General features: G+C 46.0%; 4 protein-coding genes and 1 long non-coding RNA gene across 9 annotated transcripts; 2 read left to right on the forward strand and 3 right to left on the reverse strand.

Annotated features, from left to right (window-relative positions):
• Positions 1 to 399: 399 nt before the first annotated feature.
• LOC101780503 (pentatricopeptide repeat-containing protein At2g27610) lies at positions 400 to 3,653 on the forward strand. Its single transcript, XM_022825411.1, has one exon. The coding sequence runs from the start codon at positions 645 to 647 to the stop codon at positions 3,261 to 3,263; it is 2,619 nt and encodes an 872-aa protein (XP_022681146.1). The 5' UTR covers positions 400 to 644; the 3' UTR covers positions 3,264 to 3,653.
• Positions 3,654 to 3,985: 332 nt separating this feature from the next.
• On the reverse strand, positions 3,986 to 4,759 carry LOC111256744 (uncharacterized mitochondrial protein AtMg00810-like). Its single transcript, XM_022825241.1, has one exon. The coding sequence runs from the start codon at positions 4,757 to 4,759 to the stop codon at positions 3,986 to 3,988; it is 774 nt and encodes a 257-aa protein (XP_022680976.1).
• A 5,865-nt stretch (positions 4,760 to 10,624) lies between these two features.
• LOC101780907 (solute carrier family 35 member F1) lies at positions 10,625 to 14,012 on the reverse strand. 4 transcript variants are annotated; one of them, XR_002677059.1, is made up of 5 exons: positions 13,402 to 14,011; positions 11,883 to 13,319; positions 11,019 to 11,798; positions 10,871 to 10,935; positions 10,625 to 10,791 (listed from the first exon to the last, which is right to left on the reverse strand). XR_002677059.1 is itself a non-coding variant. In XM_012844396.3 (3 exons), exons 1-3 carry the CDS (start codon positions 13,746 to 13,748, stop codon positions 13,251 to 13,253), a joined length of 279 nt encoding a protein of 92 aa, XP_012699850.1. In that variant the 5' UTR covers positions 13,749 to 13,992; the 3' UTR covers positions 12,314 to 13,250. The 4 variants fall into 4 exon arrangements, 1 of the variants encoding a protein (XP_012699850.1); XR_002677060.1 differs by having other exon boundaries at positions 10,871 to 10,948; positions 11,019 to 13,319; positions 13,402 to 14,012; XR_002677058.1 differs by having other exon boundaries at positions 11,019 to 13,319.
• A 2,973-nt stretch (positions 14,013 to 16,985) lies between these two features.
• On the reverse strand, positions 16,986 to 20,081 carry LOC101781313 (solute carrier family 35 member F2). The gene is made up of 11 exons (XM_004961867.4): positions 19,754 to 20,081; positions 19,524 to 19,618; positions 19,384 to 19,441; positions 19,102 to 19,296; positions 18,647 to 18,726; positions 18,442 to 18,524; positions 18,044 to 18,095; positions 17,868 to 17,936; positions 17,554 to 17,640; positions 17,404 to 17,468; positions 16,986 to 17,305 (listed from the first exon to the last, which is right to left on the reverse strand). Exons 1-11 carry the CDS (start codon positions 19,866 to 19,868, stop codon positions 17,161 to 17,163), a joined length of 1,044 nt encoding a protein of 347 aa, XP_004961924.1. The 5' UTR covers positions 19,869 to 20,081; the 3' UTR covers positions 16,986 to 17,160.
• A 2,295-nt stretch (positions 20,082 to 22,376) lies between these two features.
• On the forward strand, positions 22,377 to 23,872 carry LOC111256821. 2 transcript variants are annotated; one of them, XR_002677102.1, is made up of 3 exons: positions 22,377 to 22,783; positions 23,134 to 23,430; positions 23,512 to 23,872. It is a non-coding gene; the product is annotated as an uncharacterized LOC111256821 (long non-coding RNA). The 2 variants fall into 2 exon arrangements; XR_002677101.1 differs by having other exon boundaries at positions 23,134 to 23,262; positions 23,362 to 23,872.
• The last annotated feature ends 24 nt before the right edge of the window (positions 23,873 to 23,896 follow it).

The following is a 23,896-nucleotide window of genomic DNA, read 5'->3' on the forward strand; positions in this document are numbered from 1 at the left end:
TTAGGTTGCTTATGGTTACTTACGGGGATTAAAAGGTGCATTTTACACCTCTGGCCCTCATTCAATGCACCCTACCTTTCTCTCCCCCCTCCCCCGTTACCACTCACCAGTCCCCTTCCTCCGCGCCACCCGCCGCCGCTCCCAGCCGCCGCCCACCCCCGCGCAGACCCGTCGCCGCTCCCGACCGCCGCCGGCTCTCGGGATCGGACGTGTGCTGGAAGAAGAAGGGTGGAGAGGGTAGCAACACAAGGGGCAAATATGACATTGTCCATCTCATAAGCAAGGGTTTCCAAACAGCTAGATTAAAAATAATCAACTAAGCAACTTTAAGCAACAGTTGCTTATAGCAACTCAAACCAAACAGGCCCCGCCCAGTCCATTATGCGAGACCACTTAAGAAAACACTTCCCGAGGCTCCATGGGCTCCACCCTGACATTCGCCGCCGGCCGGCCGCCGCCGCATCTGCCTCCTGCCGTGACCTCGTCATCTGGGTGCACGGAGCCTCCATTGTGTCCAGTCACGTCGTGCCGCCGCACACAGTATACCAGCTGAACGCCTGAACCGAAACCAACCAAACTCTTCATCTCCGAGCCATCTGCCCACACATCCATGATCCGTCATTAGTGAAGCAGAGCAGAGAAGCATGAAGCCACGAGCTCCGCTCCCATTTCTCCGCCGCACGAACGCAGCGACCTTCGCACCGACACAGTCCACGAAGTCGCTATCCACGTTCGCCTGCTCTGCCCCGCCGGATGACGGCGTCAATCTCCGCGACGCTCCCGGCGCCCGCAAGGCGTTCGACGAAATTTCCAGCCGGGACGCTGCGGCCGGCTCCGACCTTGCCCTCTTCGACTACGCCCGGCGGGGGCTGGTCCACCAGGCGCTGGACCACTTCGTCGATGTGCACCGCCGCCGCGGTGGGCGCGTCGGAGCCGCCGCGCTGTCGTGCGTCCTCAAGGCCTGCGGTTCGGTGCCAGATAGAGCTCTCGGGGAACAGCTGCACGGCCTGTGCGTCAGGTGCGGGCATGATCGGGGCGACGTCAGCGTAGGCACGTCGCTCGTCGACATGTACATGAAGTGCCGCGGCGTCAAGGACGGGAGGAAGGCGTTCGAGGGGATGCCTGAGAGGAACGTCGTCACGTGGACGTCGTTGCTCACTGGGTACATCCAAGCCGGAGCGCATTCGGATGTCATGGCGCTCTTCTTCAAGATGCGCGCCGAGGGGGTCTGGCCCAACCCGTTCACATTCGCGGGCGTTCTCTCTGCGGTGGCCAGCCAGGGAACAGTTGATCTTGGGCGGCGTGTGCATGCTCAATCAGTGAAGTTTGGATGCCGCTCGACTGTGTTTGTCTGCAATTCTCTGATGAACATGTATGCAAAGTGTGGACTGGTTGAAGAAGCCAAGGCTGTGTTTTGTGGGATGGAGACCAGGGACGTGGTGTCGTGGAACACATTGATGGCGGGCCTTTTGTTGAACAGACGCGAACTGGAAGCCCTCCAGCTGTTCCTTGATTCACGACCCAGTATCGCCAAGCTTAGACAGTCGACGTACTCAACATTGATGAAATTATGTGCACATCTCAAACAGCTTGGCTTGGCACGGCAACTCCACGGCAGTATTCTGAAACGTGGATTTCATTCAGATGGCAATGTAATGACAGCCCTCATGGATGTCTACAGCAAATGCGGTGAATTGGATAATTCTTTAAACATATTCTTGTTGATGCCAGGATCTCAGAATGTTGTGTCATGGACTGCTATGATTAATGGTTGCATTAAGAACGATGATATACCTCTTGCAGCTGCTCTTTTTAGCAAAATGAGAGAAGATGGCGTTGCTCCAAATGAGTTCACCTACTCGACAATGCTGATAGCATCAGTGGCCAGCTTGCCTCCCCAAATCCATGCCCAGGTGATCAAGACAAATTATCAGTGTTTGCCAACTGTTGGAACTGCACTTCTGCACTCTTACTCGAAGCTTTGCAGCACTCAAGAAGCCCTTTCTATATTCGAAATGATCGACCAGAAGGATGTTGTTGCGTGGTCTGCAATGTTGACTTGCTATGCCCAAGCTGGTGATTGCGATGGTGCCACAAATGTATTCATCAAGATGTCCATGCATGGCGTGAAGCCAAATGAGTTCACAATCTCTAGCGTCATTGACGCTTGTGCTAGTCCTACAGCTGGTGTTGACCTGGGTAGGCAGTTCCATGCTATTTCAATCAAACACAGATGCCAGGATGCAATCTGTGTCAGCAGTGCACTTATCAGCATGTATGCGAGGAAAGGGAGCATTGAGAGTGCTCAGAGTGTCTTTGAGAGGCAAACGAATAGAGATTTGGTGTCATGGAACTCAATGATGTCAGGGTATGCACAGCATGGTTATAGCCAAAAGGCCCTTGATATATTTCGGCAGATGGAAGCTGAGGGCATTGAGATGGATGGTGTCACATTCCTTGCAGTGATCATTGGATGCACTCATGCTGGTCTTGTTGAAGAAGGCTGGCAATACTTTAATTCGATGGTCAGAGACTATGGGATTACTCCAACCATGGAGCATTATGCATGCATGGTGGATCTCTATAGCCGTGCAGGCAAGCTGGATGAAACAATGAGCCTTATAAGAGACATGCCATTCCCAGCAGGTCCAATGGTATGGCGGACATTGCTAGGTGCTTGTAGAGTTCACAAGAATGTTGAGCTTGGAAAGTTGGCTGCAGAGAAGCTGCTATCACTCGAGCCTCTTGACTCAGCTACATACGTACTTCTCTCCAACATTTATTCGGCTGCCGGGAAGTGGAAAGAGAAGGATGAAGTGAGGAAGCTCATGGACACTAGAAAAGTGAAGAAAGAAGCTGGATGCAGCTGGATTCAGATCAAGAACAAAGTTCATTCCTTTATAGCTTCAGACAAGTCACATCCTTTATCAGAACAGATATATGCAAAGCTCAAGGCAATGACAGCTAGGTTGAAGAAGGAAGGTTATTGTCCTGACACAAGTTTTGTGCTTCATGAAACGGCAGAAGAGCAGAAAGAAGCCATGCTGGCTATGCACAGTGAGCGGCTAGCCCTCGCCTTTGGCTTGATTGCTACCCCACCAGGGACACCCCTTCAAATTGTCAAAAACCTGCGGGTGTGTGGGGACTGCCACACAGTAATGAAAATGGTCTCTGCAATTGAGGATAGGAAGATTATAATGCGAGATTGCAGCAGATTCCACCACTTCAGTTCAGGGATCTGCTCCTGTGGTGATTTCTGGTGAACAGAGTCAGAACAAAATGGCTGTGGATGCAATACTCCAGCGAATTGCCCTTTTGGACATCACTGGTAAGTTGACTCTTGAGAAATGGGTTGTCAGATTGCTACAAGCCTAGAAATGACATCTTGAGGCTTGTAGAGGCACAGGGCAAGAATACGGGTTTGTTGGAATTGCTACTGCATGTAGACATGGTTCAACAGGTGATTAGAGTTGCAATCTCGTTCCTCAGGGACTGCAAGTTGCAACAAGCATTCTACTTGATCTCACTGAAACACCACCAGAGATGGAGATATAAGCTTTCTTGCAACTTTTTTTGTTGTTAGATCTGAATGGGTACTCGAGTGACTCTGCAATCTGCTGTACTTGAACAGGGAACAACAATATTTTGAGACTTGAATTTGGAGCCACTTGAGTGGTGCCTTGATGGCAATATAGCAGAGACTGATGGAGCCTACTCAATAGGGACAGTGCTTTTCCATGAAAATTGCTGCACGGTCTCAGGAAACATGTTTGGCAAACAAGAGATTGGTAATCTCTTGAAAAAACACCTGTTCATTTGCAAGCATTTTGTAGAGAGATAGAATTGGGGGAAACACCACACACCCAATGGGGGGGGGGGTGACCTCTTATATATATAGCCAATGTGGCTTGGAGTACAAGAAACATCCTATACAAGGAATACTATAATTAGCCTAGCTATATACGGCTGTACTAGACATATATGTCTAACACCCGCCCGCAGTCGCAGTGGGAGAGTCTCGGACGCAAAGACTGGACTTAAACTCGTTGAAGAGCTGTACAGGCAAGCCTTTGGTCATGATATCCGCGAATTGGTGGGAAGACGGGACATGAAGCACGCGCACTTGTCCCAAGGCAACCTTCTCGCGGACGAAGTGAATGTCGATCTCGATATGCTTGGTGCGGCGATGATGAACGGGATTGGCGGCCATGTAGACAGCACTGACGTTGTCACAGTAGACGACCGTCGCAGAAGAAATCGAGACATGAAGTTCCTCAAGGAGCTGCCGCAACCAGCAACATTCAGCAACGGCGTGGGCCACGGCCCGGTATTCAGCCTCCGCGCTGGACCGAGAGACCGTGGTCTGTCGCTTGGAGGACCAAGAGATGAGATTGTCACCGAGGTAGACGCAGTAGCCCGAAGTGGAGCGCCGAGAGTCAGGGCAGCCCGCCCAATCCGCATCCGAGTATGCGGTGAGAGACTGAACAGGGCCGACGCCCAGGTGAAGACCGGAGGAAAGGGTGCCCTTCAAATAGCGCAAGATCCGCTTGAGCAAGGCCAGATGGGGCTCGCGCGGGTCATGCATGAAGAGGCACACCTGCTGAACCGCGTATGCCAGATCAGGGCGGGTCAGCGTGATGTACTGGAGAGCACCAGCGATGCTCCTGTACATGGAGGGGTCGGCGACCGGAGCACCATCGGTTTCGGAGATTTTGGCGTGAATGTCAACAGGAGTCGACGTGGAGTGACACTCAGCCATGCCTGCACGCTGAAGGAGCTCGATGGCGTACTGACGCTGGGATAAGAAGATCCCAGCGGAGGAGCGCTCAACGGAGATGTTGAGGAAGTGATGGAGATCCCCAAGATCCGTCATAGCGAACTCGGAGTGGAGCCGGTCGATGATGCGCTGAAGAAGAACTGGCGACGAGGCGGTGAGGATGATGTCGTCGACGTATAGGAGCAAATAGGCCAGGTCCCCACAGGGAGACATCTGAGACGGACGCAGTGAAACCGAGGCGGCGAATATACGTGGCGAACTGCTGGTACCAAGCACGCGGTGCCTGCTTCAGGCCGTAGAGAGAGCGCTGAAGGAGGCAAACATGGTCAGGAGCCGCTGGATCAACGAAGCCAGGCGGCTGCTGGCAGTAGACTGTCTCCTCAAGATGACCGTGAAGAAAAGCGTTCTTCACGTCCAGCTGTCGAATCGGCCAGGAGCGGGAAGCGGCGATGCTCAGAACAGCCCGAATAGTCGGTGGTTTGACCACCGGGCTGAAAGTCTCGTCGTAGTCGATGCCGTACTGCTGAGAGAAGCCGCGGACCACCCAGCGCGCCTTATGGCGAGCAAGAGTACCATCGGAGTGGTACTTATGCTTGAAGATCCACTTGCCGGAAACGACGTTGGCGTTAGGTGGCCGCGGGACAAGGCGCCAGGTGCCGTTGTCGATCAGCGCCTTGTACTCGTCAGCCATGGCCGCCCGCCAGTTGGGGTCTGCCAGCCCACTGCGGTAATTCGCCGGAATTGGCGAAGGAGTTGTAGTAGACAAGTTCCTGTAGAACACACGCTGGATCGTCCCGGTCTGCGTGCGCGTCGCCGGACGGGACGGTGCTGGAGCAGGGGCCGTAGCAGGTGCTATTGAAGGTGATGGCGCAGCAGGGGACTGGGGCACGCGAGTCGGCTGGCGCCTGCTGTAAACCCGAAGAGGCTGGACGGACCGGGAGGCGACCACTGGATCAGGCGCCGGCGTCGGTGGCGGAGCCTCCGACCCAGAGCTGATCGGAGCAGCAGGCCCGGCGTCGTCGATCGATCCTGACGGGGGCACAAGATCACACCCGCCCGGAGCAGTAGCGTCCGAAGCACTGGATGGGGGTACGGAACCACACCCACCAGAGGAGAAGGTGCCGGGTAGGGGCACAGGGCCAAGTCTACCAAGCGAGGAGCCGTCGAGGCTTGGTGGGGGCACTGGACCACGCCCACCAAGGGAAGGTTGCGGGGGCTCACGTAGAGCATCCGCGGGAGAGAAGCCACCAGCTGCATGATCAGTAAAACAAGGTGCAATATCCAAGTCGCGACCAAGAAGAAAATCAAAGGAACTGGCGGGAGTAGGGGAGTTACGGGCGAAAGGAAAACTGAGCTCATCAAAGATAACATGACGGGATATAACAATCCGGCGCGTGGAGAGGTCCAGGCAACGATACCCCTTGTGAGCAGAAGGATATCCTAAGAAGGCACAGGCGGTAGAACGTGGCGCAAGCTTATGCGGAGACGTGGCCTGTAGGTTAGGATAACAGAGACAGCCAAAGACGCGTAAGTGCTCATAGGATGGAGGGTTGTTGTACAAACGGGTGTACGGTACCTCATTGCGGATGGAGGAGGAGGGGCGTCGGTTAAGCAAGTATGTGGCAGTGTCGAGGGCCTCAGCCCAGTACTTGGGCGGCATGGACGCATGAAGAAGCAAGGTACGCACTGAGTTGTTGAGGGTACGAAGAACACGTTCAGCCTTACCATTTTGTGGTGAAGTGTAAGGACAGGAAAGATGAAAGACGATGCCGTGGGCAGTAAGGAGATGATCCATGGCATGGTTAACAAATTCAGTCCCATTATCAGCCTGGAAACATTTAATAGGAGAACTGAACTGTGTGCGAACGTAGGGAATAAAATCAGCAATGTGCTGACGAACTTCAGATTTGTGCTTGAGAGGAAACGTCCAGCTAAAATGAGTGAAGTCATCCAGTAAGACCAAGTAATAGGAATAGCCAGAAATACTAGTAACCGGGGATGTCCAGACATCACAATGAACTATCTCAAAAGGAGAAACAGTACGAGAAGTAGATGAGGTAAAAGGTAGACGAGCATGTTTGCCGAGCTGACAGGCATGACAAAGAGTGCGGTCTACTTTATTACAGGAAATCAACTTGTTCTTCTTGAGATTAGCTAAGGCTGCTGGACCGGGATGACCAAGGCGACGATGCCACACGGAGGACGAGGCTGCAAGGAGGGCGCTGGCAATGGACTGGGCGGCAGGCGAGAGAGTGTAGAGATCGCCCGAGCTATTGCAGCGAAGAATCACGCGCCCCGTCCCGGGTTCCTTGACAGAGAAACCAAAAGCGTCAAATTCGATTGAACCACCATTATCGCGGGTAAACTGACGAACAGATAGTAAATTACGAACAATGGAGGGGGCGACAAGGATGTTGTTCAGGATGAATTTAGCGGAATTAGTATCAAGAATCGAGGAGCCGCGTGTCGTGACAGGGAGACGTGCACCATTGCCTACTATGATCGAAGAATTAGCAACGGGAAGACGAGAGGTAAGTATACCTTTAGAAGAGTGCATATGTGTAGAGGCACCAGTATCCATCACCCAGGTGTCGCCTTGCAGCGACATTTGCTGCAGCGCCGCCATGAGACCCGCCGTGTCGAAGTACTGGGGGCCGCCAGGCTGCTGGTCACTCACCGCTGTGTGGGCCTGTGGGGCGGACCCAAGAAGACCTGGAGCGCCACGCTGCGGGCCACCCGCGCCACCACGCCATGCCGGTCCGCCTCCACCAGAGCTATGGCTGCCGCCGGCCGGTCCAGGCTGCTGGCCCCACGGATTGAAGCATATCCAGGGGCCAGTAGGGTTGGGCGCACGGGGCGGCGGCTGCTGCTGATGGCCACCGCCGCCCTTGCGGAAGTGGGACTTCTTGCGCTTCTGCTGGCCACCGCCGCCCTGCTGCTTCCCCTGCTGCTGCTGGACAAAGAATTGCTGAGGGGACGTCATGCAGGAGGGGCAGGAGGATGCACAGCCGGAGGACGGCGAGGAGGATGTGGAGGAGGCGTGGAGGGCAGTGGAATTGGCCAACTTGGCCTCCTCAGCCAGCCGCAGTTCCTTGAGCGCGAGCATATCAAGGGCGCCGGCGAAGTCCATGGTGGCGTCGCCGGCGATGATGTCGCAGGTGGTGCTGAAGCGGGGATTGGCGCCGCGAAGGAGGTTGAGCACCATGGTGGGGTCGTCAACAGGCCTGCCGACATCACGGAGGCGATCGGCCGCCTTCTTCATCTCTTGGCCGTAGGCCTCGACGGACAGATCGCCCTGAGACAGGGTCATGAAGGCCTGACTCAGGAAGATGGCGCGCGGCGCCTTGTTCGCCTCGAATCGGGCGGTGATGGCAGCCCAATGCTTGCGTGCCGTCGGGTCGGGAGTCATGATGAAGTCGTGGACGGCGTCGGAGATGGTGCTGTAGATCCAGGAACGGACACAGCAGTCCTCCTGCAGCCAAGCCGGCGTGAGGGGGTCGGGAGGCGCCGTTCCGTCGATGTGGGACAGCAGGCCGAAGGTGCCACACAGGGCGTCGAAGCAGGCCTTCCACTTGGAGAAGTTGTCCGCGCGGAGGTCGAGCTTCATAGGGACGTAGGACTGCACAGAGATCGTAGCGTAAGGAAGCGCCATGGGGAGAACGATCTGCGCAGTCGAGACGGCGTCGCCGAGGAGGGAAGAAAATCCGCCCGGATGAATCGGAGTCGCTGTCACCGGCGGAGGAGTCCACGTGGGTGACTGTGGACATGCAAGGGGCCGGCGCAACCGGAGGAGAGGAGAGGCGGCGCAGGATGGTGGTGCCGTGCCCTAGGTCAGGCGGCGGCGTGCCCTAGGTCGGGCGGCGGCGGGTGGTGGGTGGAGAGGCAGCGGAAGGGAAAGAACAGAATCAGAGATACCCCGGACTCGTGATACCATGTAGAGAGATAGAATTGGGGGAAACACCACACACCCAATGGGGGGGGTGACCTCTTATATATATAGCCAATGTGGCTTGGAGTACAAGAAACATCCTATACAAGGAATACTATAATTAGCCTAGCTATATACGGCTGTACTAGACATATATGTCTAACACATTTGGATCCATGTGGTCTGCCTATACTATCTACTTTCACCATTTCAGTTGTCTGGTAATAGGTTTTGTTTGTTCTTCCAATTGCAGGTGCTGAGTGCACTTCAGGTTTAGCATTGTACCCATTACCCAAACATATGTATTTAAGGCCCTCTCGGAAATAATTGAGTATATTCACCTTGAATATTTGTGCTGGTACATCGTGTTGATACAACATACTTACGTATATGGTACTTCCAGGACATTTCTCCAGCTTGTAAGACATTGCTATACACTTTTTAGTATTGAGCTTTTCTTTCCTTGGAGATTATTTTCATTGATCATCAATTATAGCATTGATATGCTGCCATTCTTTTATGGGTAGTCAAATTAAACCAGTGCCTCATAATATGCGATTCTCAACATAGTACCCTTTATCCTCTTGTACAAATCAAACTTTATAGCTTCCATAGGTTAAAGATATATACCATAAAATTAGATTGACTCTGTTTTTGTACTGAGCTGAACTAACAACAGTCTTTCGGCATTATATAGAGAACTAGAGACTGATATGTAGTATTGTTTCCCATTCCCATCTTAGCTTCATCTTCAGACTTTCACAGGTGCATACCAGCATCTTGAACAGAAATGCTGTCTTTAGTGTTCTGCACTTAATTTCGCGCAAAGATGTGCTGTTTTACAGGAAGGGCATATTTAGAATAATTTAATGCATTGGTTTATCTTGACCATTTCCATAACAGTGCCTATATGCAGGTGGATTTAAATTCATTAACTGAACACTTTATAGATATATTTCAGTGACCTTATAGACAATTGAAGATGGTTGCTTCTTATGCAGGTTTAATTTGATAGCTTAGATGGTCAATCAGGGAAAGTAGGTGCAAATGGCAAAATCTAGTCAGTGTTTATTTACTCTGTTTTTAACTGTTTCTGTGTCACTATTTCCACTTTCTAGTTTCAAACCGTTATATTTTAAAAATGTTCAGATATAAAAAAGGAAAAAAATGAAACCTTCATCATGCTCACATTTTAGTAATACAACAATTCTAAAATTAGAACCAAGTGAAAACCAGAACCTTCTAGTTTGCATACCCTCCATATCTATTCCAATACAGTATCTTTTTTTCTCGAACATGCAGGAGAGCTGCATATCATTTCATTAAGAAGAATAAAAGTACAAAGGGCAGAGAAAAGAAGATCGCTACCCTAGACACACAGGTGTATGCCTTTGTCTGTGCACGGTCGCCTGAGCTGAGCTGGGAATTAGCGGCTGCCACTGCAGACCTTAATGTATCCAGCTGTGCACTGGCAGCATTCTTGGAAGACATTGGCGTTGTTAGTTTCAATTGCTGCTTCATCTAAAGGCAAAAGTGGTTTGAGCTGTCTCTCAAGTCTGAAACTCTGAGCACATAATATATATCACAAGCATTCCTAGAGGAGTTTTAGTAACTAGTAAGTGAACACTGTAACCTCTCTTTATATCTTCCAACATATGTCACTGTTTCAATAGTACTTAGAAAAACTAGTTGTGATGGGTTTTGAAGGCCATAGTCAGGAAGCTACTTCTGGTACTATCTATTTTTCAATTTAATGTGAAAATATTTGCTGAACTGGTGTGCAAAAAAGTACTCCGCACATCCAAATTGTCTTTCCTGATTAAGATTATGACAGTTTTCCTTTACATGAATCAAGGGACATTATGCATAGCGGATCCCCTGTTGTCATATGTGATTTGGGGAGGCGACTTTGTAGTTTGTAGTTGTACATTGGGCCCCCTAGCAGATGTGAACTTCTTCCTTAAGTGCCCTTTCTTGGATGCCGGAATTTGAACCACTTCCTTCTGAATTATCCTCGCGCTGAAGTTGCTGATATTGGGCTGCTGCTTCTGTGCTTGCAGCTCTTTCATCGTCCAAAGAACTTTCACTTTATAGTTAACAGCAGGTTAATTTTGATAGGTTCTGTATATCTGCAAAATGATCTACGAAGATTTGTACAGACTTACTTCAATGAGTAGATGATCAAGCCAATGGCCACAACTCCAAATGCTAGATAGTACAGCCAGTTTATCTGTGGATCATGCCTAAAATATGTGAAATTATTGGCAATATCTTAATAATTTCGCACAAGTATTCTGGGTAAGAATTTTTCACCTGTTGACGATAGAATACAACTCGAATGGCAATTGCCCACATGTCAGATGTCAGGAGTGAAAGGTTGAATAATGTTGATCCACTATTCTGCAAAATGGCCGTCAGAATCAAGGCTAAAGTATTGTTGAACTGTGACATAACAATTAGAGGGCCATCTTCTGGCTGATACTAAAAATTGATAATATTGAAACAGCTTTGCTTTATTATTGTTTATTCAAATATCTGAAATGAAAAAACATTCGACATTTCCAACATATGGAAAACACCTTAAGAACATAGGGAGTAACTGTGTAGAACACTGAAAATGCCAATGCGTATACTGCAAACAGACCTATCTGGAAATGGAGAACAAAGAAGACCAAAGCTGGAGTGAGCTTCTAGTTAATCAATTCAGTCAGGTGTGTGGCAGACTGACAGATACAAGAGTTTCATGGTAAAATGTATTTTTCTTACCATTGTTAGAGATCAGGTAATGACTTCTAGGCTCTTCTTTTCAAATATATATCTAAGATTTATCAGGTTAAAGGTGACATGATTTTTTTCTAGAATAATAAATTTACCATATTTTATTCCAGAAACATTTGTGCCGAGAATTTAACTATGTAAGAATGAGAGCAAATCTGCAGATGGCTTTGCCAATGGATCATGCCAGTTTGCTCCACTGGCTGTAACAAGTAATCAACGGAGGGGATACACCTGAACTGTACTAACTAGCAACCCAAAGAATCCAAGCATCGCTACAACTTCAACTTGCTGGTCTTTCTTTTTGATGCAGTATTCCTGTGCATACAAGGAATACAAAGTGCTTCTTAGAAATATGGTTAAATATTGCTGATAGCAGCAGACATATAATCCATAACTAACCTCTCCAACATTGCTAAATGCATAACAAACTGTCCCAGCAATAACAAGAGCATCCCCCAGAAGTGGTATTTTTTCTTGGATCTGCATAAAGTTGATTTTTTTTTCATGCGATATTAAAATTCATCTACTTTTGTGGAAACTACGTAGATTTCAATGCATGATGCTCAAAAAGTCAAGTTGCATTCAATATTGGTTCAATTGCCATCATAGCTACCACTAAATTGGTATCCTGGATTGTTCATATGGCAATGGAGAATTGGAGACACTAAGAACAGTAGTACAACTACCATAAAATTTCCTGTGTAACCAACATTCAAATTTCCATGCTCTTGAAATGATTCCGGTATAGGAGATTCAGAAGTGCTAGCGCCCGGACGTCCGATAATTTTATTTTATCGGACGCTCCGTCGCAACATTGAAAAATAACTATCGAAACATCAAAAATCAACGCTTGCAACACCGAGGATTGCAACACCTTTATGTGCATGAAACATCCCGAATTGCTTCGTGCAACATTCAAAACAGACACATTGCAACAAAAAAAAATATCTCTTACAACATTACAACAACGAAAGAAGAAGAGACGAAACAAAGAAAACAACTATATGCAACATCATGAACAAGTTGGTGCAACACCCGATTGTTGGCAGGTCAGACTGTTGCAAAACAGATCCGGGGCGTTGGGTGCTCCCGGTTGGTTGAGGACGTCGGAGTTGGGGGAGGGGCGCCGCCAGGGTGGGGAACGAGGTTCCCGGAGTGGAGGAGTGCGCCGCCGCCGGGGTGGACGAGGAGGACGCCGTGGTGGGGGAGCGCGTCGCCGTTGGGGTGGGGGACGAGGCCACCGGGAACTTGCTGTGTGTGGAGAGAGAGAGAGCTGTTGGAGGACTATCTTGTTCGGTGAATAAGATCATGGGGATAAATATGTGAAGGGATAAGATTCACGTGGACGGTAAAGAGCCACGTCGCGTCCGATATTTTGCTGGCGTCGGACGTTAGGAGCTTAGCATTACCGTAGGAGATTTGTTCTTGGTACTGCCATTATGTTATAAGTAGTTACCTAATTACCTTGCTCATCTGTAGCTTTTGCATTTGAAAGGAGCACAAGTCCTGCCACACATGTCCCTGCCCCCACAAACTGCCAGAAAGAATATCTTGTGCCCAGAGCGTACCAGGTGAGTATGATGAGTACAATAGTCCAACAGTCCAGCAAAGTTACGCTGGTGATGTACGAGTATTGGTAGGCCTTGACAACAGCATCATAATTTTCAGGATGACAATATGTTTAGATGCTCATCTTCTGCATAGAAAAGCATCTCACTGAAAGTTATCGGTGGCATGGATTCTTTGTAAATGCTGTGATCCTTGTACTCAGTACTCACAAAGATAGTTCCCCTGTACATCGATGAAGGCCAGGGCCAGATACCAATACCAAGCAACCTGCAGGACGAGAGCACTTATAACGGTGAGAGCTATGAATTTAAGCAGCTTCCAAGGTTGATTCTTATGCAATTATGCTTACTTGCAGCTTCCGCCGTCGATACAGGACAATTGGCACATAAACTGAGATCAGCAAAAGGTACGTGAAGAAAGATTGCGTGAGTGGTGCATCAACTCCTGCATAGATATGTTTATGGGAACGAATTGATGCTCTCTATCGACATAATATTGGTTATGAAGGATTCCATCAAACAGAACCAGTAATTCAGCGTATACGGGGTCAGCCCGATGAGAAAATTGAGGAAATCGGGTACCAAGATTAGCAATTAGGGAGGAGCTGAAGCTTGACGCAGCCAAGGTGAAGGCGACAAGCTGGCCGAGGAGTAGCACGAGCAGCAGTCCCCATACATCCTTCCTCTTGACCTCCATGAACCTGAGCAGCGCTGGCCGCTGGGGATTCAGATGCAGAAGCAAGAGGTACAGACACTGTGTAGAACGACGAAGACGGAGCTGAAGAATGGGAGGTGGAGTGCAGGACTGGCAGATGCACGTGTCGCATCAATAAACTAACCCTGGTCAGGTCTGGATCTATCGTTATACAAGCCTCGTACTATCGCAATATCTGTTCGGTTGTGCCGTGTGCAGCTCGCAAGACTGCAGCAGGCCCTGAACTTTGTTCTGGTGTTGCTCGGCAACTGTTACGCATGCTGCAGAGTCATGATCGTTACACCTTCGGAGAACTAAATGCTGACGTGAAAGGCAGGTCGCAGGACAGAAAAAGGAGGGGACGTGATGCAGCAGCCATCAGGAATTCAGGAAAAATGCATCTATCGCTGTATGGTGAGAAGTTTGATGCTTTGTTTGTGGTGGGGCTGATATAATGAATGATGGACTGAAAAGAGTGCGGACAAAGACTTGGCAGCAGAACGTATACTGATACAATGAATGATAGAAAACCTTCGATTGCAGCATACTATGGCCTGGTTTGGTTCACTTGCTTAAATTTAAGCACCCGTCACATCGAATGTTTAGATCCTATGCTGTCCTCAATCTCTTCGAGTTCTATGTTCTCCAAATTTTTAAAGCGTGATGCTACTTGTAAGTCAACATTATGTAATCACCCGAAAGGATAATTTGAGTGTTTCTATCGGTTTCTGTTGCCGCGTATTATGAGCATGGAGGTTGGTGGGTGCCGCCATGGAAAATGGAGCGACGAGGTCGCATTAATGTCCCAATTCAATCGGTCGGTCTGGTAGTGTTGAGTTGAGTGTCTACCTATGTTGATGTCCCAATCCAACCGAACGAGTTTGTTTTGTTTCCATTTATTTTTTTGTACTTATTCGTTTCGAAAGAATAATTTGAGATATTTTTTTATTCCAGTGAAAAAACTGGGGAAGAGTGCAGGTAGGTAATCCCTTTCTTTTCTTATCTTTTTTTTTTGAAACGGGTGTATCCTTTTCTTCGTTTGCTCTTTTTTTGTCATAAGCATAGAATCTCTTTCCATTTCCACAATTCCTTCAATTTCTTGCTGAAAATGCTAGAAGAAGCTTTAGTCCGATTACAAAAAGGTTTTTGAGGCACCCTGATAACAAAAAAATGTTTTTCTGGACCTTTTGGTAAAATGGCTGGCTGTCTTTCTGGCGGAGATTTTCCACGCCAAACCTCCGAGTTCGGTTACATGTGGGTCGTGTAGCCCGTGTTGCGTCCCATACAATCTCACACTCAGCGGTCTGATGGTGCCTCGGTGGATGAGATGAGAGGATGCATCATGGCGACGGCCGACGGGGTTGTTCATCTGCTAGAGCGCGACGCCGCAGGCTAATGGAGCCTCGGTGGGGCGGTTCCCTATTTACTCAGGCTGGCGCGCACGACCTGTTCGACGGAATGACTCCGTGGTGAGTGGGCGTGTGTCTGCCTGGGCACAATAGCCTGAGCTGGCAAATAGGCATCGGCTACTTGACACTTCAAACGAGCGCAGACCGCAATTACCTGGAAGATACAGTGGTGTGTCAGGCTCAGTGACTGTTGCATCCGCTGGCAGAAGAGGCTAGTTGTTTCTGAAGTTTGAACACGAGCATTGTTGAAAGGGGACAAGGGGTACGCAATTACACTTCTTCCTTAATGATTAATACTTCTCTAATTGCCATGAGCTAGCAGTTCTCGGAAGAGTTGTGGTGAGTGATAGGTTATACTGGTACCTCTCTTTATATTTGCACGTATTTTGCTGTTCTGGTACACAAACAAACCAGCTGTGATGGGTCTTAGTCCAAAAGCACGTTTCAATCCCATGTATCTCTTTATATATAATACGAATTGTTTGCTGCACTGGCGTGTAGACAAAAAATATCTTTGATTCCTTTCCATGGCCTGCTTTTTTTGGTAGGTTTTGGATGGTGCTTTTTTTAGGTACTTCTACTTGTTACTCGACTAAAAATGTTGCTGTCTCAGTCGATTTCTGAGTGGTCAGGATGTTTCCATGATCATTTCCGAAGGCCAAGATGTTATCGGTTCAATGATGTAGTTGTTTTTGTTTTTCTTCTTCATTTTGTATTAGGGGGCCGGAAGTTCTTCTGTTTTGTTCATTTGTGTCAGTTTCAGCCCATGTTTATTTATAGTTCCTGTGTTTTGTTTTGGTGGGATTCGTTTGGTAATGCAGCAATGAAACGACCCCGGAAACAATCCCTTACCTTTCAAAAAAAAAGAATAAAAAGGATCCATTAAATGGGAGGTGAAATGTGGTTGTGGCATTTAGCAGAGGTTAACCCAGCGAAATCATGCCATTTTGTTGTGTTTCGAGGGGAGTGAGCGGGTTCTTTAGATTACAGATTGCATTACCGCAAACAATGTGTTTGGTTGTGTTCATGGATCTGGTAGAAAATGGCATCTGATGAATGTAGTGAACAAGCTTAAATTCTTCATAACTATGGGGAATAGTTGCCTTCTTGTAGATCCTTTACAACTTTCTGTACAGTTTTTTTTAACCCTTTTTAATATATTTACCACAGTAGGGGCCTCCCCTACTGTATATACCTAAAAAAAGGGGAATAGTTGCAAATTTACATTATGCACCGGCTATATTGTCCTCTAATGATAGAACAGGTTTTCTATTGTGGTCGAGGCGGTAATTTAGTGTGGTTAATTGTCTCCGAGAGTGTTTAGGTAGTTGATTGCAGTTCAATGAGTGCAATAGTCTCGAGGCTGATGGTTCTGAATTGCATCCTAGTGGACAAATCAGCTGTTTTGTTTTTAGAGGATTTAGTTGTGGTCCTTTGTATTTACTTTTAACTTAAATGGGTTTTGTTTCACCTTGCTTTTTTTTCTTTTTGAAGCTCACAAGAATACATGTCATGTTCTTGTTGGGGCTTAATTTTTGAACAGATTTGAAGTTTCAGTTTCTTGCGATGTTAATGGAAGCTTGTTGGTTTCTTTGACTCGCAAGTTGATTGTTATTGTTATTTGGTTCCTATTAATGGGGTTTTAGTTGGATATCTTTTACACGCTCTGGTTGGTTCTGCCCATATCCAACTGAAAGTGCCCCTTTTTTGCAGCCGTCTTGTTATTGTTTATGTGTCTTTGAAATCTGGCTGAAATTTTGTGTTCCCTCATCCAGATTTTCTCTTCTAGGCTTCATTACATAGCAGAACCCTATTGGATACAAGATATGAGTTATACGTATGGGAAAATTAGCCGAACAATATGTAGTCCCTTTTTTAATTGAGATAATAACATGTTGGCCTACAGATGAAGGGAGCAGCATTTTACTCCGGAGATCTATGTTACCATATTTTTGACTTGGGACAAATCTGTCTATTAACAGGAAGGACTCTTTGTACATTGACCACTAACAAATGTGAACTTCATTACGTGTCCTTTCTTGGCCGCCTTCATTAGACTCCCATCCTGTTGAATTATCCTCACTTTGAAGCTGTTGATATTGTGCTGCTGCTTCTGTACTTGCAGCTGTTTTATCGTCTGAAGAACTTTCACTTCATAGATTACAAGCAAATAAACTTGTTAGCTAGGCTTCTGCAACCAGGAGTAACATATTTGCAAAATGATCTAACGAAGGTTCAAACAAACTTACTTCAACGCGTAGATGATTAATCCAACAGCCACAATTGTGAATGCTAGATAGTACAACCAGTTTATCTGTGCATTGTATCTGAAGTATGTGAGCATATTTGATAATATCTTATAATCTGGGAGAAGTATTCTGGGTTAAAAAAAAGTTCACCTGCTGATGGTAGAATAGAACTCGAATGGCGACTGCCCACATGTCAGATGTTAGCAGTGAAAGGTTGAACAATGTTGCTCCACTCATCTGCAAAAAGGGCATAAGAAAAGAAAAGGCAAAACTATTGGACTTTGAAGTAACAATAAGAGGGCCTTTCTTCTGGCTGGTACTATGTAGTTAGCCAATTTTGTTAAAAACAGCTTTTCTTTATCCTTAGTTATTTAAATAACTCATGACCACTTGACAGGGCCTAAGTTTCTCTTGCTTCATACTTGTGCAGTTTATGTCATCCCTAACATGCAGGAGATCTTAACCTTAAGAACGAAAGGAGTAATTGTGTAGAACATGAAAATTGCCACTGCAAATCCTGCAAAGAGACTTATCTGGAAAAATATAAAAAAATACAAAAGCAGGAGTAAGTTTCCAATTAATAATTCGATAAGGTGTATGGCAGATAAAATAGTTTCATGGTAAAATGTAGTTTTCTTACCATTGTTGGAGACCATGCAACTGTTTCTAGGCTCTTCCTTTCAAATATAAGTCTGTAGTTTATTAGGTTAAAAATTAACATGGATATAGATCATATGGCTAGCAATTTTTGTTCCAGGAAAATACTGGTGCTAAGTTAACTTTGCAAAAAATAGAAAATTTATAATCGCATTCAATGGATCATTGGATCATGCCAGTTTGTTCTAATGGTCTGTAACATGAATATAGAAAATATAGTCAGCATTTTTTTCTTCCAGGAAAATTGTGGTGATAGTTTAACCTTTTTCGCGAGGATATAGCTAACCATTTAAAAGAGAGCTATTTATAGATGGTATTGCCAATGAACCGTGCCAGTTTTGCTATATTGGTCTATAACCTATAATGAATTTTGGAGGATACATCTGAACAATACTGATAAGCAACCCAAAGAGTCCAAGCATTGCGACAACTTCAACTCGATCTTTCTTCTTGACACAGTATTCCTACACATACAAGGAAAATGAAATGCCTATTAGAAATGTGAAACTATTGCTGATAACAGCAGATTCTCTCCTGTGTAGTTCGAGAAAAAAAATAACAGCAGATTCATGTAAGGCTAACTAACCTCCCCAACATTGCTAAACGCAAAGCAAACTGTCCCAGCAATAACAAGGGCATCCCCCAGAAGTGGTATTTTACTTGGGTCTGCAGAAAATTGAAGTTTCCATATGGTGTAAATATTCATGTAGCTCTGCTATGGAAACTAGAAAGTAGATTTCATCATTTATAAGAGATGTAAAACTCCACTTGCTTCTCTTCTTACATGATTGAGCAGTGATCCTGCTTTTCGCTAAAAAAGTTACCATGTAGATTAATTCATAAATTCATGTCTACACTAACACCTGTTTTATTGCCATCTTATTCTTAGCCACCACTAAAATTGCTATGCTGGATTTGTTCTACTAATACCATGAACGTTCCTATATAATTGAAATTCTAATTTCCTGTCTCATGAAATGATTATGTTGATGTTGTAGTTGAATTTTTAATTTGACTGTTAAGATGCTTGAAGTAGCTTACCTTGCTCCTTTGCTGATTGTGCATCTGAAAGGAGCACAAGGGCAAGCCCTGCCACACATGTCCCTGCCCCTAAAAACTGCCAGATAGAATACCTTGTGCCCAGAGCGTACCAGGTGAGTACGATGACCCATACAACAGTCCAACAATCCAACAAAGTTACACTGGTGATGTACGAGTATTGGTATGCCTTCACAACTACAGCATATTGTTTTTAGATGGTTATCAGCTGTAGCAAGAAGAATATCTCTGGACTCAGTGTAACTGAGTGGTGCCTGTACTCACCAAGATAGTTCCCCTGTACATCAATGAACGCCAGGGCTAGGTACCAGTACCAAGCTATCTGCAGAACAAGAGTAATCGAAACAGTGAGAGCTATGAATTGCAACAGTTTCCAGGGTTGACTCTTAGGCAGCCATGCTTACTTGCAGTTTCTGCCGTCGACGCAGGACGATTGGTACATAAACTAAGGTCAACAACAGATATGCGAAGAAAGACTGTGTGAGTGGTGCATCAACTCCTACAAGGACATTTTCATGGTAATGAACACATATTATCACTATACAGATAATAGTTATTAAAGTATTTCATCAAATACACTAATATTTTATATGTTTATACATCAGCCCAGTGAGAAAGATGAAAGATCGAGTACCAAGATTAGCAATGAGGGACGAGGTGAAGCTTGAGGCAGCCATGGAGAAGGCGACGAGCTGGCCGAGGAGCAGCACCAGCAGCAGGCCCCATACGTCCTTCCCCTTGAACTCCATGAGCCCGAGCTCAGAAGCCTCGGATCAGATCAGTTGCTGAAGCAAGATTTATATGCCGGCCAACAAAGAGGAAGACGGAGCAGAAGAGTGGAAGACTGGAAGGTGGAGTGCAGGACTGGCAGATGGACCTTGTGCAATAAACTAGCCAGCGGGTAGTTAGGGGGGCACCATGTGCCCGCTCAATTGATTTCTGCAAACGGTACGGGGTCGTCTGGATCTTGTCGTTAGCTCAGCGTGCTTGTCCCATCGGGATACCATACACGCCTCGTGCTCCACGGCCTGGAATACTCATTGCAAGTTTGCAACTTGCAAGTCGTCATCGTTGGTCATGTGCTCGGTACAGCTGATGACTGTTACAGCTTCTGAAAAGGAAACGCTGGCCTGAATATCAGAGCAGGATGAGAAAGAAGAGGATCTTTCTGATGCAGCAGCCGCCGGTCTGGATGGAGAAAACAGTGGATCTGATGCAGATACAGTTGCTGCTGCGTCCAAGCATGGAGAAAACGGTAGACCAGATTTCAACTACATGTGGACATGTATAGCAACAGGTAACCATATACGGAGTCAGTTTCGATATGAGCACTCAATACCTTTCCCCCATTGTGTTACTGTAGTCCAAATATTCATCGTTTGGAAATTCTGTTCGGACTTCGGAGAGTTGTTCTTTTTCACGAAATTGCCTGAGCACGTTTTTCAGTAGAGTGGTGTTCGGAAAGTTTTGTTTCACTAATAATCCCTACTAAATGTTAATAGTACTCCCTCCGTCCCAAATTACTATTTATTTTGATTTTTCTAGATTCATAACTTTTGCTATGCGCATGGATATATGTTATGTCTAGATACGTAGCAAAAGCTATGTACCTGAAAAAGTCTAATTTGGAATGGGAAGGGAAGTACTCAAAACATGGAAAATATACGGTTGATAGATCCAAATCTTCAAAAAGTGAAACACTAGCTCCTTTTCACGAGGTAATTTCTTCATCATCTTATATCATGGCACTCATCTTTTCTAATACACCAGCACCCCTGTCTTGTGGTGGGTACCAAATCCAGGAGCCAAATTGATGCTTGTGGTGGGTAACATTGATACGATGGATGGACATAATGGAGCACTGAAAAGGACCTTCATAGTTCATACTCGCACAGCAGAATGGAATATGCTCATGATGCAACTGGTGCTGTGGTTGTCATTTTTTCAATCCCATTTCTGCACTATCCTTTTTATTCCAACCTGCTTTTCTGTCAGAATAGTGACGAGTTCGATGCTTTGCATTTAACGAAATATAGTGCTATTTGTAAGAAGAAATTATGCAATCACGTCAGGACAATTTAGGACCTTATTTTTTATAAAGAAATGAAGGAACGATAATACCGAAAAACTCAAAAAGATTTGGTGTCCCTTTCATCCGTATTCTCATCTCTCGTGCTTATCTGGCTGGATGTACTTTCTACTGGCTCATAGGCATAGTTTTCTCAAGAAAATGGCTTATTTCCATTTCCCAAAAATTTTCATCAAGTTCATGATATAATGCCTTAAGCGGATGAAGCATCTTACTCTTGCTCCAGATTATGAAGATTCTTGACTAGCTTAATGGTTTAAATGAAAAGTGCCAGTCAAGTGGTGCCAGATTATGAAGCTCTACGGAAAATGGCAGAAACTCAGGTGGAGAGAGTACCTGGAGTTTAATTTACTTTCTTTTGCTATCTTGAATCTCTGTAACAGGCGGTCGAGGTGACTGTTTTATTGCCATCGGAGTCTTTCCTCTATTTTAATATAGCAGCAGCTACTAGCTTGTTTTAAAAAAAAGAGGTGGTTGTTTCTTAAATTCTGAAATTCCCTTAGTTCGGTTTCAGTACGAACGATAATTTAGTTTCAGTTCGGACGATTTCCCTTTCGGTCAGTTAGTTCCCGACCCTCAACTCCAACGGATCCTTTCTCCCTTTCGCATTCCACTTTTCAGCCATAAAGGGAAGAGGGGAAGATTGATTTTGTCACTGCCAAGTGGGTCCCACATTTTAGGTAAATAGAAAAGGGGAAAATTCTTGTTTCTTGGACTGGGCGTCGCTTGCCGCATCAAAAGCTAGAACGCACCAACGTATGGTGTCTTTGTGAATTTGCTGAGGGAAATGCGAGCAAATCCGTCAAGTCATTTCATAAAGTTAGGAAATGTGACAGAAGAGGAGGAACTGCTGCAGCATGTTGAAATTGTGAAAAGGGAATTCCCCTATAAGGCGGGAGGTTCAATCCGTTGGAGTTTGCTCTGAGTTGCTGGAGCAGTAGCGCTTTAGTTTGTGTTCCTGGTGTCAAACTTTTACGGATTTGTAATTTTTTTTTGAATATACGGATTTGTAATTTAGTTGCTTTCTAAGTAATGAAATCAGAGGCATACCCCTTAACGGAGAAAGCGGTGGTATGGATAAAAATTCCCCCTGATTAGCGAAAACAATACATGCATCAAGGAGAGAGAACGCAAGAGAGAATAGCACAATACATGCGATTCCGCAACGTATTACAGAGGTTAAAAGAAATCATGTGGAAACACTAGCAAAATATATCCAATTTAGGCGGTTCAGAAATCAGAACCAACCCGTACCTAGCCTTTGGTCTCATACAAGCATACAAGGCCGATTTGGCCGGTTTAGAACCAGAGCATGTCCAGGGCTAGATGGGAGGCAAGAAAGTCCAACAGAAGAGGCGGGCAACTGGGCAAGCAACGAAGCCTTTGGCCGCCGTTGGCCATGAATAGCAAAGGACAAGTGACAAGCCATGATAACGGCAAGGTGGGCGGCACAGAAGGAATTCGCATGACGTCTGCCGCGGTACCACAGGCCCGCCAAAATGGCTCTGTGGGACTGTGGCTTCCAGTTCACAAGCTCCAACGCGCGCACCTCCTGTTCGACGGAATGACGCCGTGGTGAGTGGCCGCACATTCTTTTTTGTTTTTACATAACAAGGAGGGGTTTTACCCTCTACTGGTTATATATTAATATGAAAAGTTTACAAGTCAAAGGAAAAAAAATTACAAGATGTTGTGATGCCATTGTGATTGTACAATTTTAAGGAAACATTTCTTCTTGGCCCTGTGGATAACCATGCCAACTCTTTGCAGAACTCCCTCTTGACTGCTTGTACTGAGAAAGGTTGTTGATTGGAGATTGTGCTGTTTCTTATAGTCCAGATACTTCAGGACATAAGGACAATTATTTCAATAAATAAAAGCTCTGATATCTGCTGCTTAAGGCCGCACGCTCTTTGTCTGTGTAGCTGGTCGCATGAACTGGGCTATCGGCTACCTTCCACTCAAGACCTCAGCATTTCCAATAGTGTACAGGCAGTGGTGCCTGGACTCTGGAGAAGACATTGGTGTGTTTACTTCAGTTGGTGTTGCAGTAGGTAGCATGGGCTATCATCTATCATTTCTCATGTCTGAAGACAGAGTCCAAGCGTTCTTGAAGAGAGTTGATGTAACTATCATCGTGGATGTATATACAGGTGCATCATTTGATCATCTGGGTGCAGGCTTCGCTTCTCTGGGGAAGTAGTCGGCAGACTGAACATAAGGTTAACGCTTTAACTTAATTTCGTTTTCCCCTTTAATTCATATCAGTTTCTACTTTTTTCTCATACACTCTTTGTGTGTAGATTTTCTTGCTACGAGACCATTTGATTCTCTTCCCTTTTAGGTTTACAGTTTAACATATATGTATGGGCTCCAGTAATTGATAACTCCGTTTCAGTCACAATCACTGAAACAAACTGATTGCTTTAAAGTGTAAACTCTGTATCCATTAAATGCTTTTAATATTGAAATTGCCAGCCTTTTATTTTGAACAGGACAGCTGTTCAAATAATGGTCTGATCGTTCTACTGAACTTTTTGCACATGCCCATTTACCTCTTAATTCGTAGGGCATGCCAAAAGCTTCTACAGTTATACTTTCCACAGCATTTTACAATAAGCCAATGTATACGTAGGATTCTGAGAGAGATTTTAATTACTTACTACCCCCTACATTACTCAGAAATAT

Source organism: Setaria italica, chromosome III (assembly GCF_000263155.2).
Source record: "Setaria italica strain Yugu1 chromosome III, Setaria_italica_v2.0, whole genome shotgun sequence".
In the NCBI taxonomy this organism is placed as follows: Eukaryota; Viridiplantae; Streptophyta; class Magnoliopsida; order Poales; family Poaceae; genus Setaria; species Setaria italica.

What these genes read in the sequence shown, in the direction of transcription:
- LOC101780503 (XM_022825411.1), top strand. Translation starts at nt 645, where the DNA reads ATGAAGCCACGAGCTCCGCTCCCATTTCTCCGCCGCACGAACGCAGCG.
- LOC111256744 (XM_022825241.1), bottom strand. Translation starts at nt 4,759, where the DNA reads ATGGCTGAGTGTCACTCCACGTCGACTCCTGTTGACATTCACGCCAAA.
- LOC101780907 (XM_012844396.3), bottom strand. Translation starts at nt 13,748, where the DNA reads ATGGAGGTCAAGAGGAAGGATGTATGGGGACTGCTGCTCGTGCTACTC. An exon ending in CTCCCTAATTGCTAATCTTG is followed by an intron (nt 13,497 to 13,633) that starts GTACCCGATTTC and finishes ATATCTATGCAG; the next exon opens with GAGTTGATGCACCACTCACG. An exon ending in ATCGACGGCGGAAGCTGCAA is followed by an intron (nt 13,320 to 13,401) that starts GTAAGCATAATT and finishes CTCGTCCTGCAG; the next exon opens with GTTGCTTGGTATTGGTATCT.
- LOC101781313 (XM_004961867.4), bottom strand. Translation starts at nt 19,868, where the DNA reads ATGGAGTTCAAGGGGAAGGACGTATGGGGCCTGCTGCTGGTGCTGCTC. An exon ending in GTCCCTCATTGCTAATCTTG is followed by an intron (nt 19,619 to 19,753) that starts GTACTCGATCTT and finishes ATGTCCTTGTAG; the next exon opens with GAGTTGATGCACCACTCACA. An exon ending in CGTTTAGCAATGTTGGGGAG is followed by an intron (nt 18,525 to 18,646) that starts GTTAGTTAGCCT and finishes TTGTATGTGTAG; the next exon opens with GAATACTGTGTCAAGAAGAA.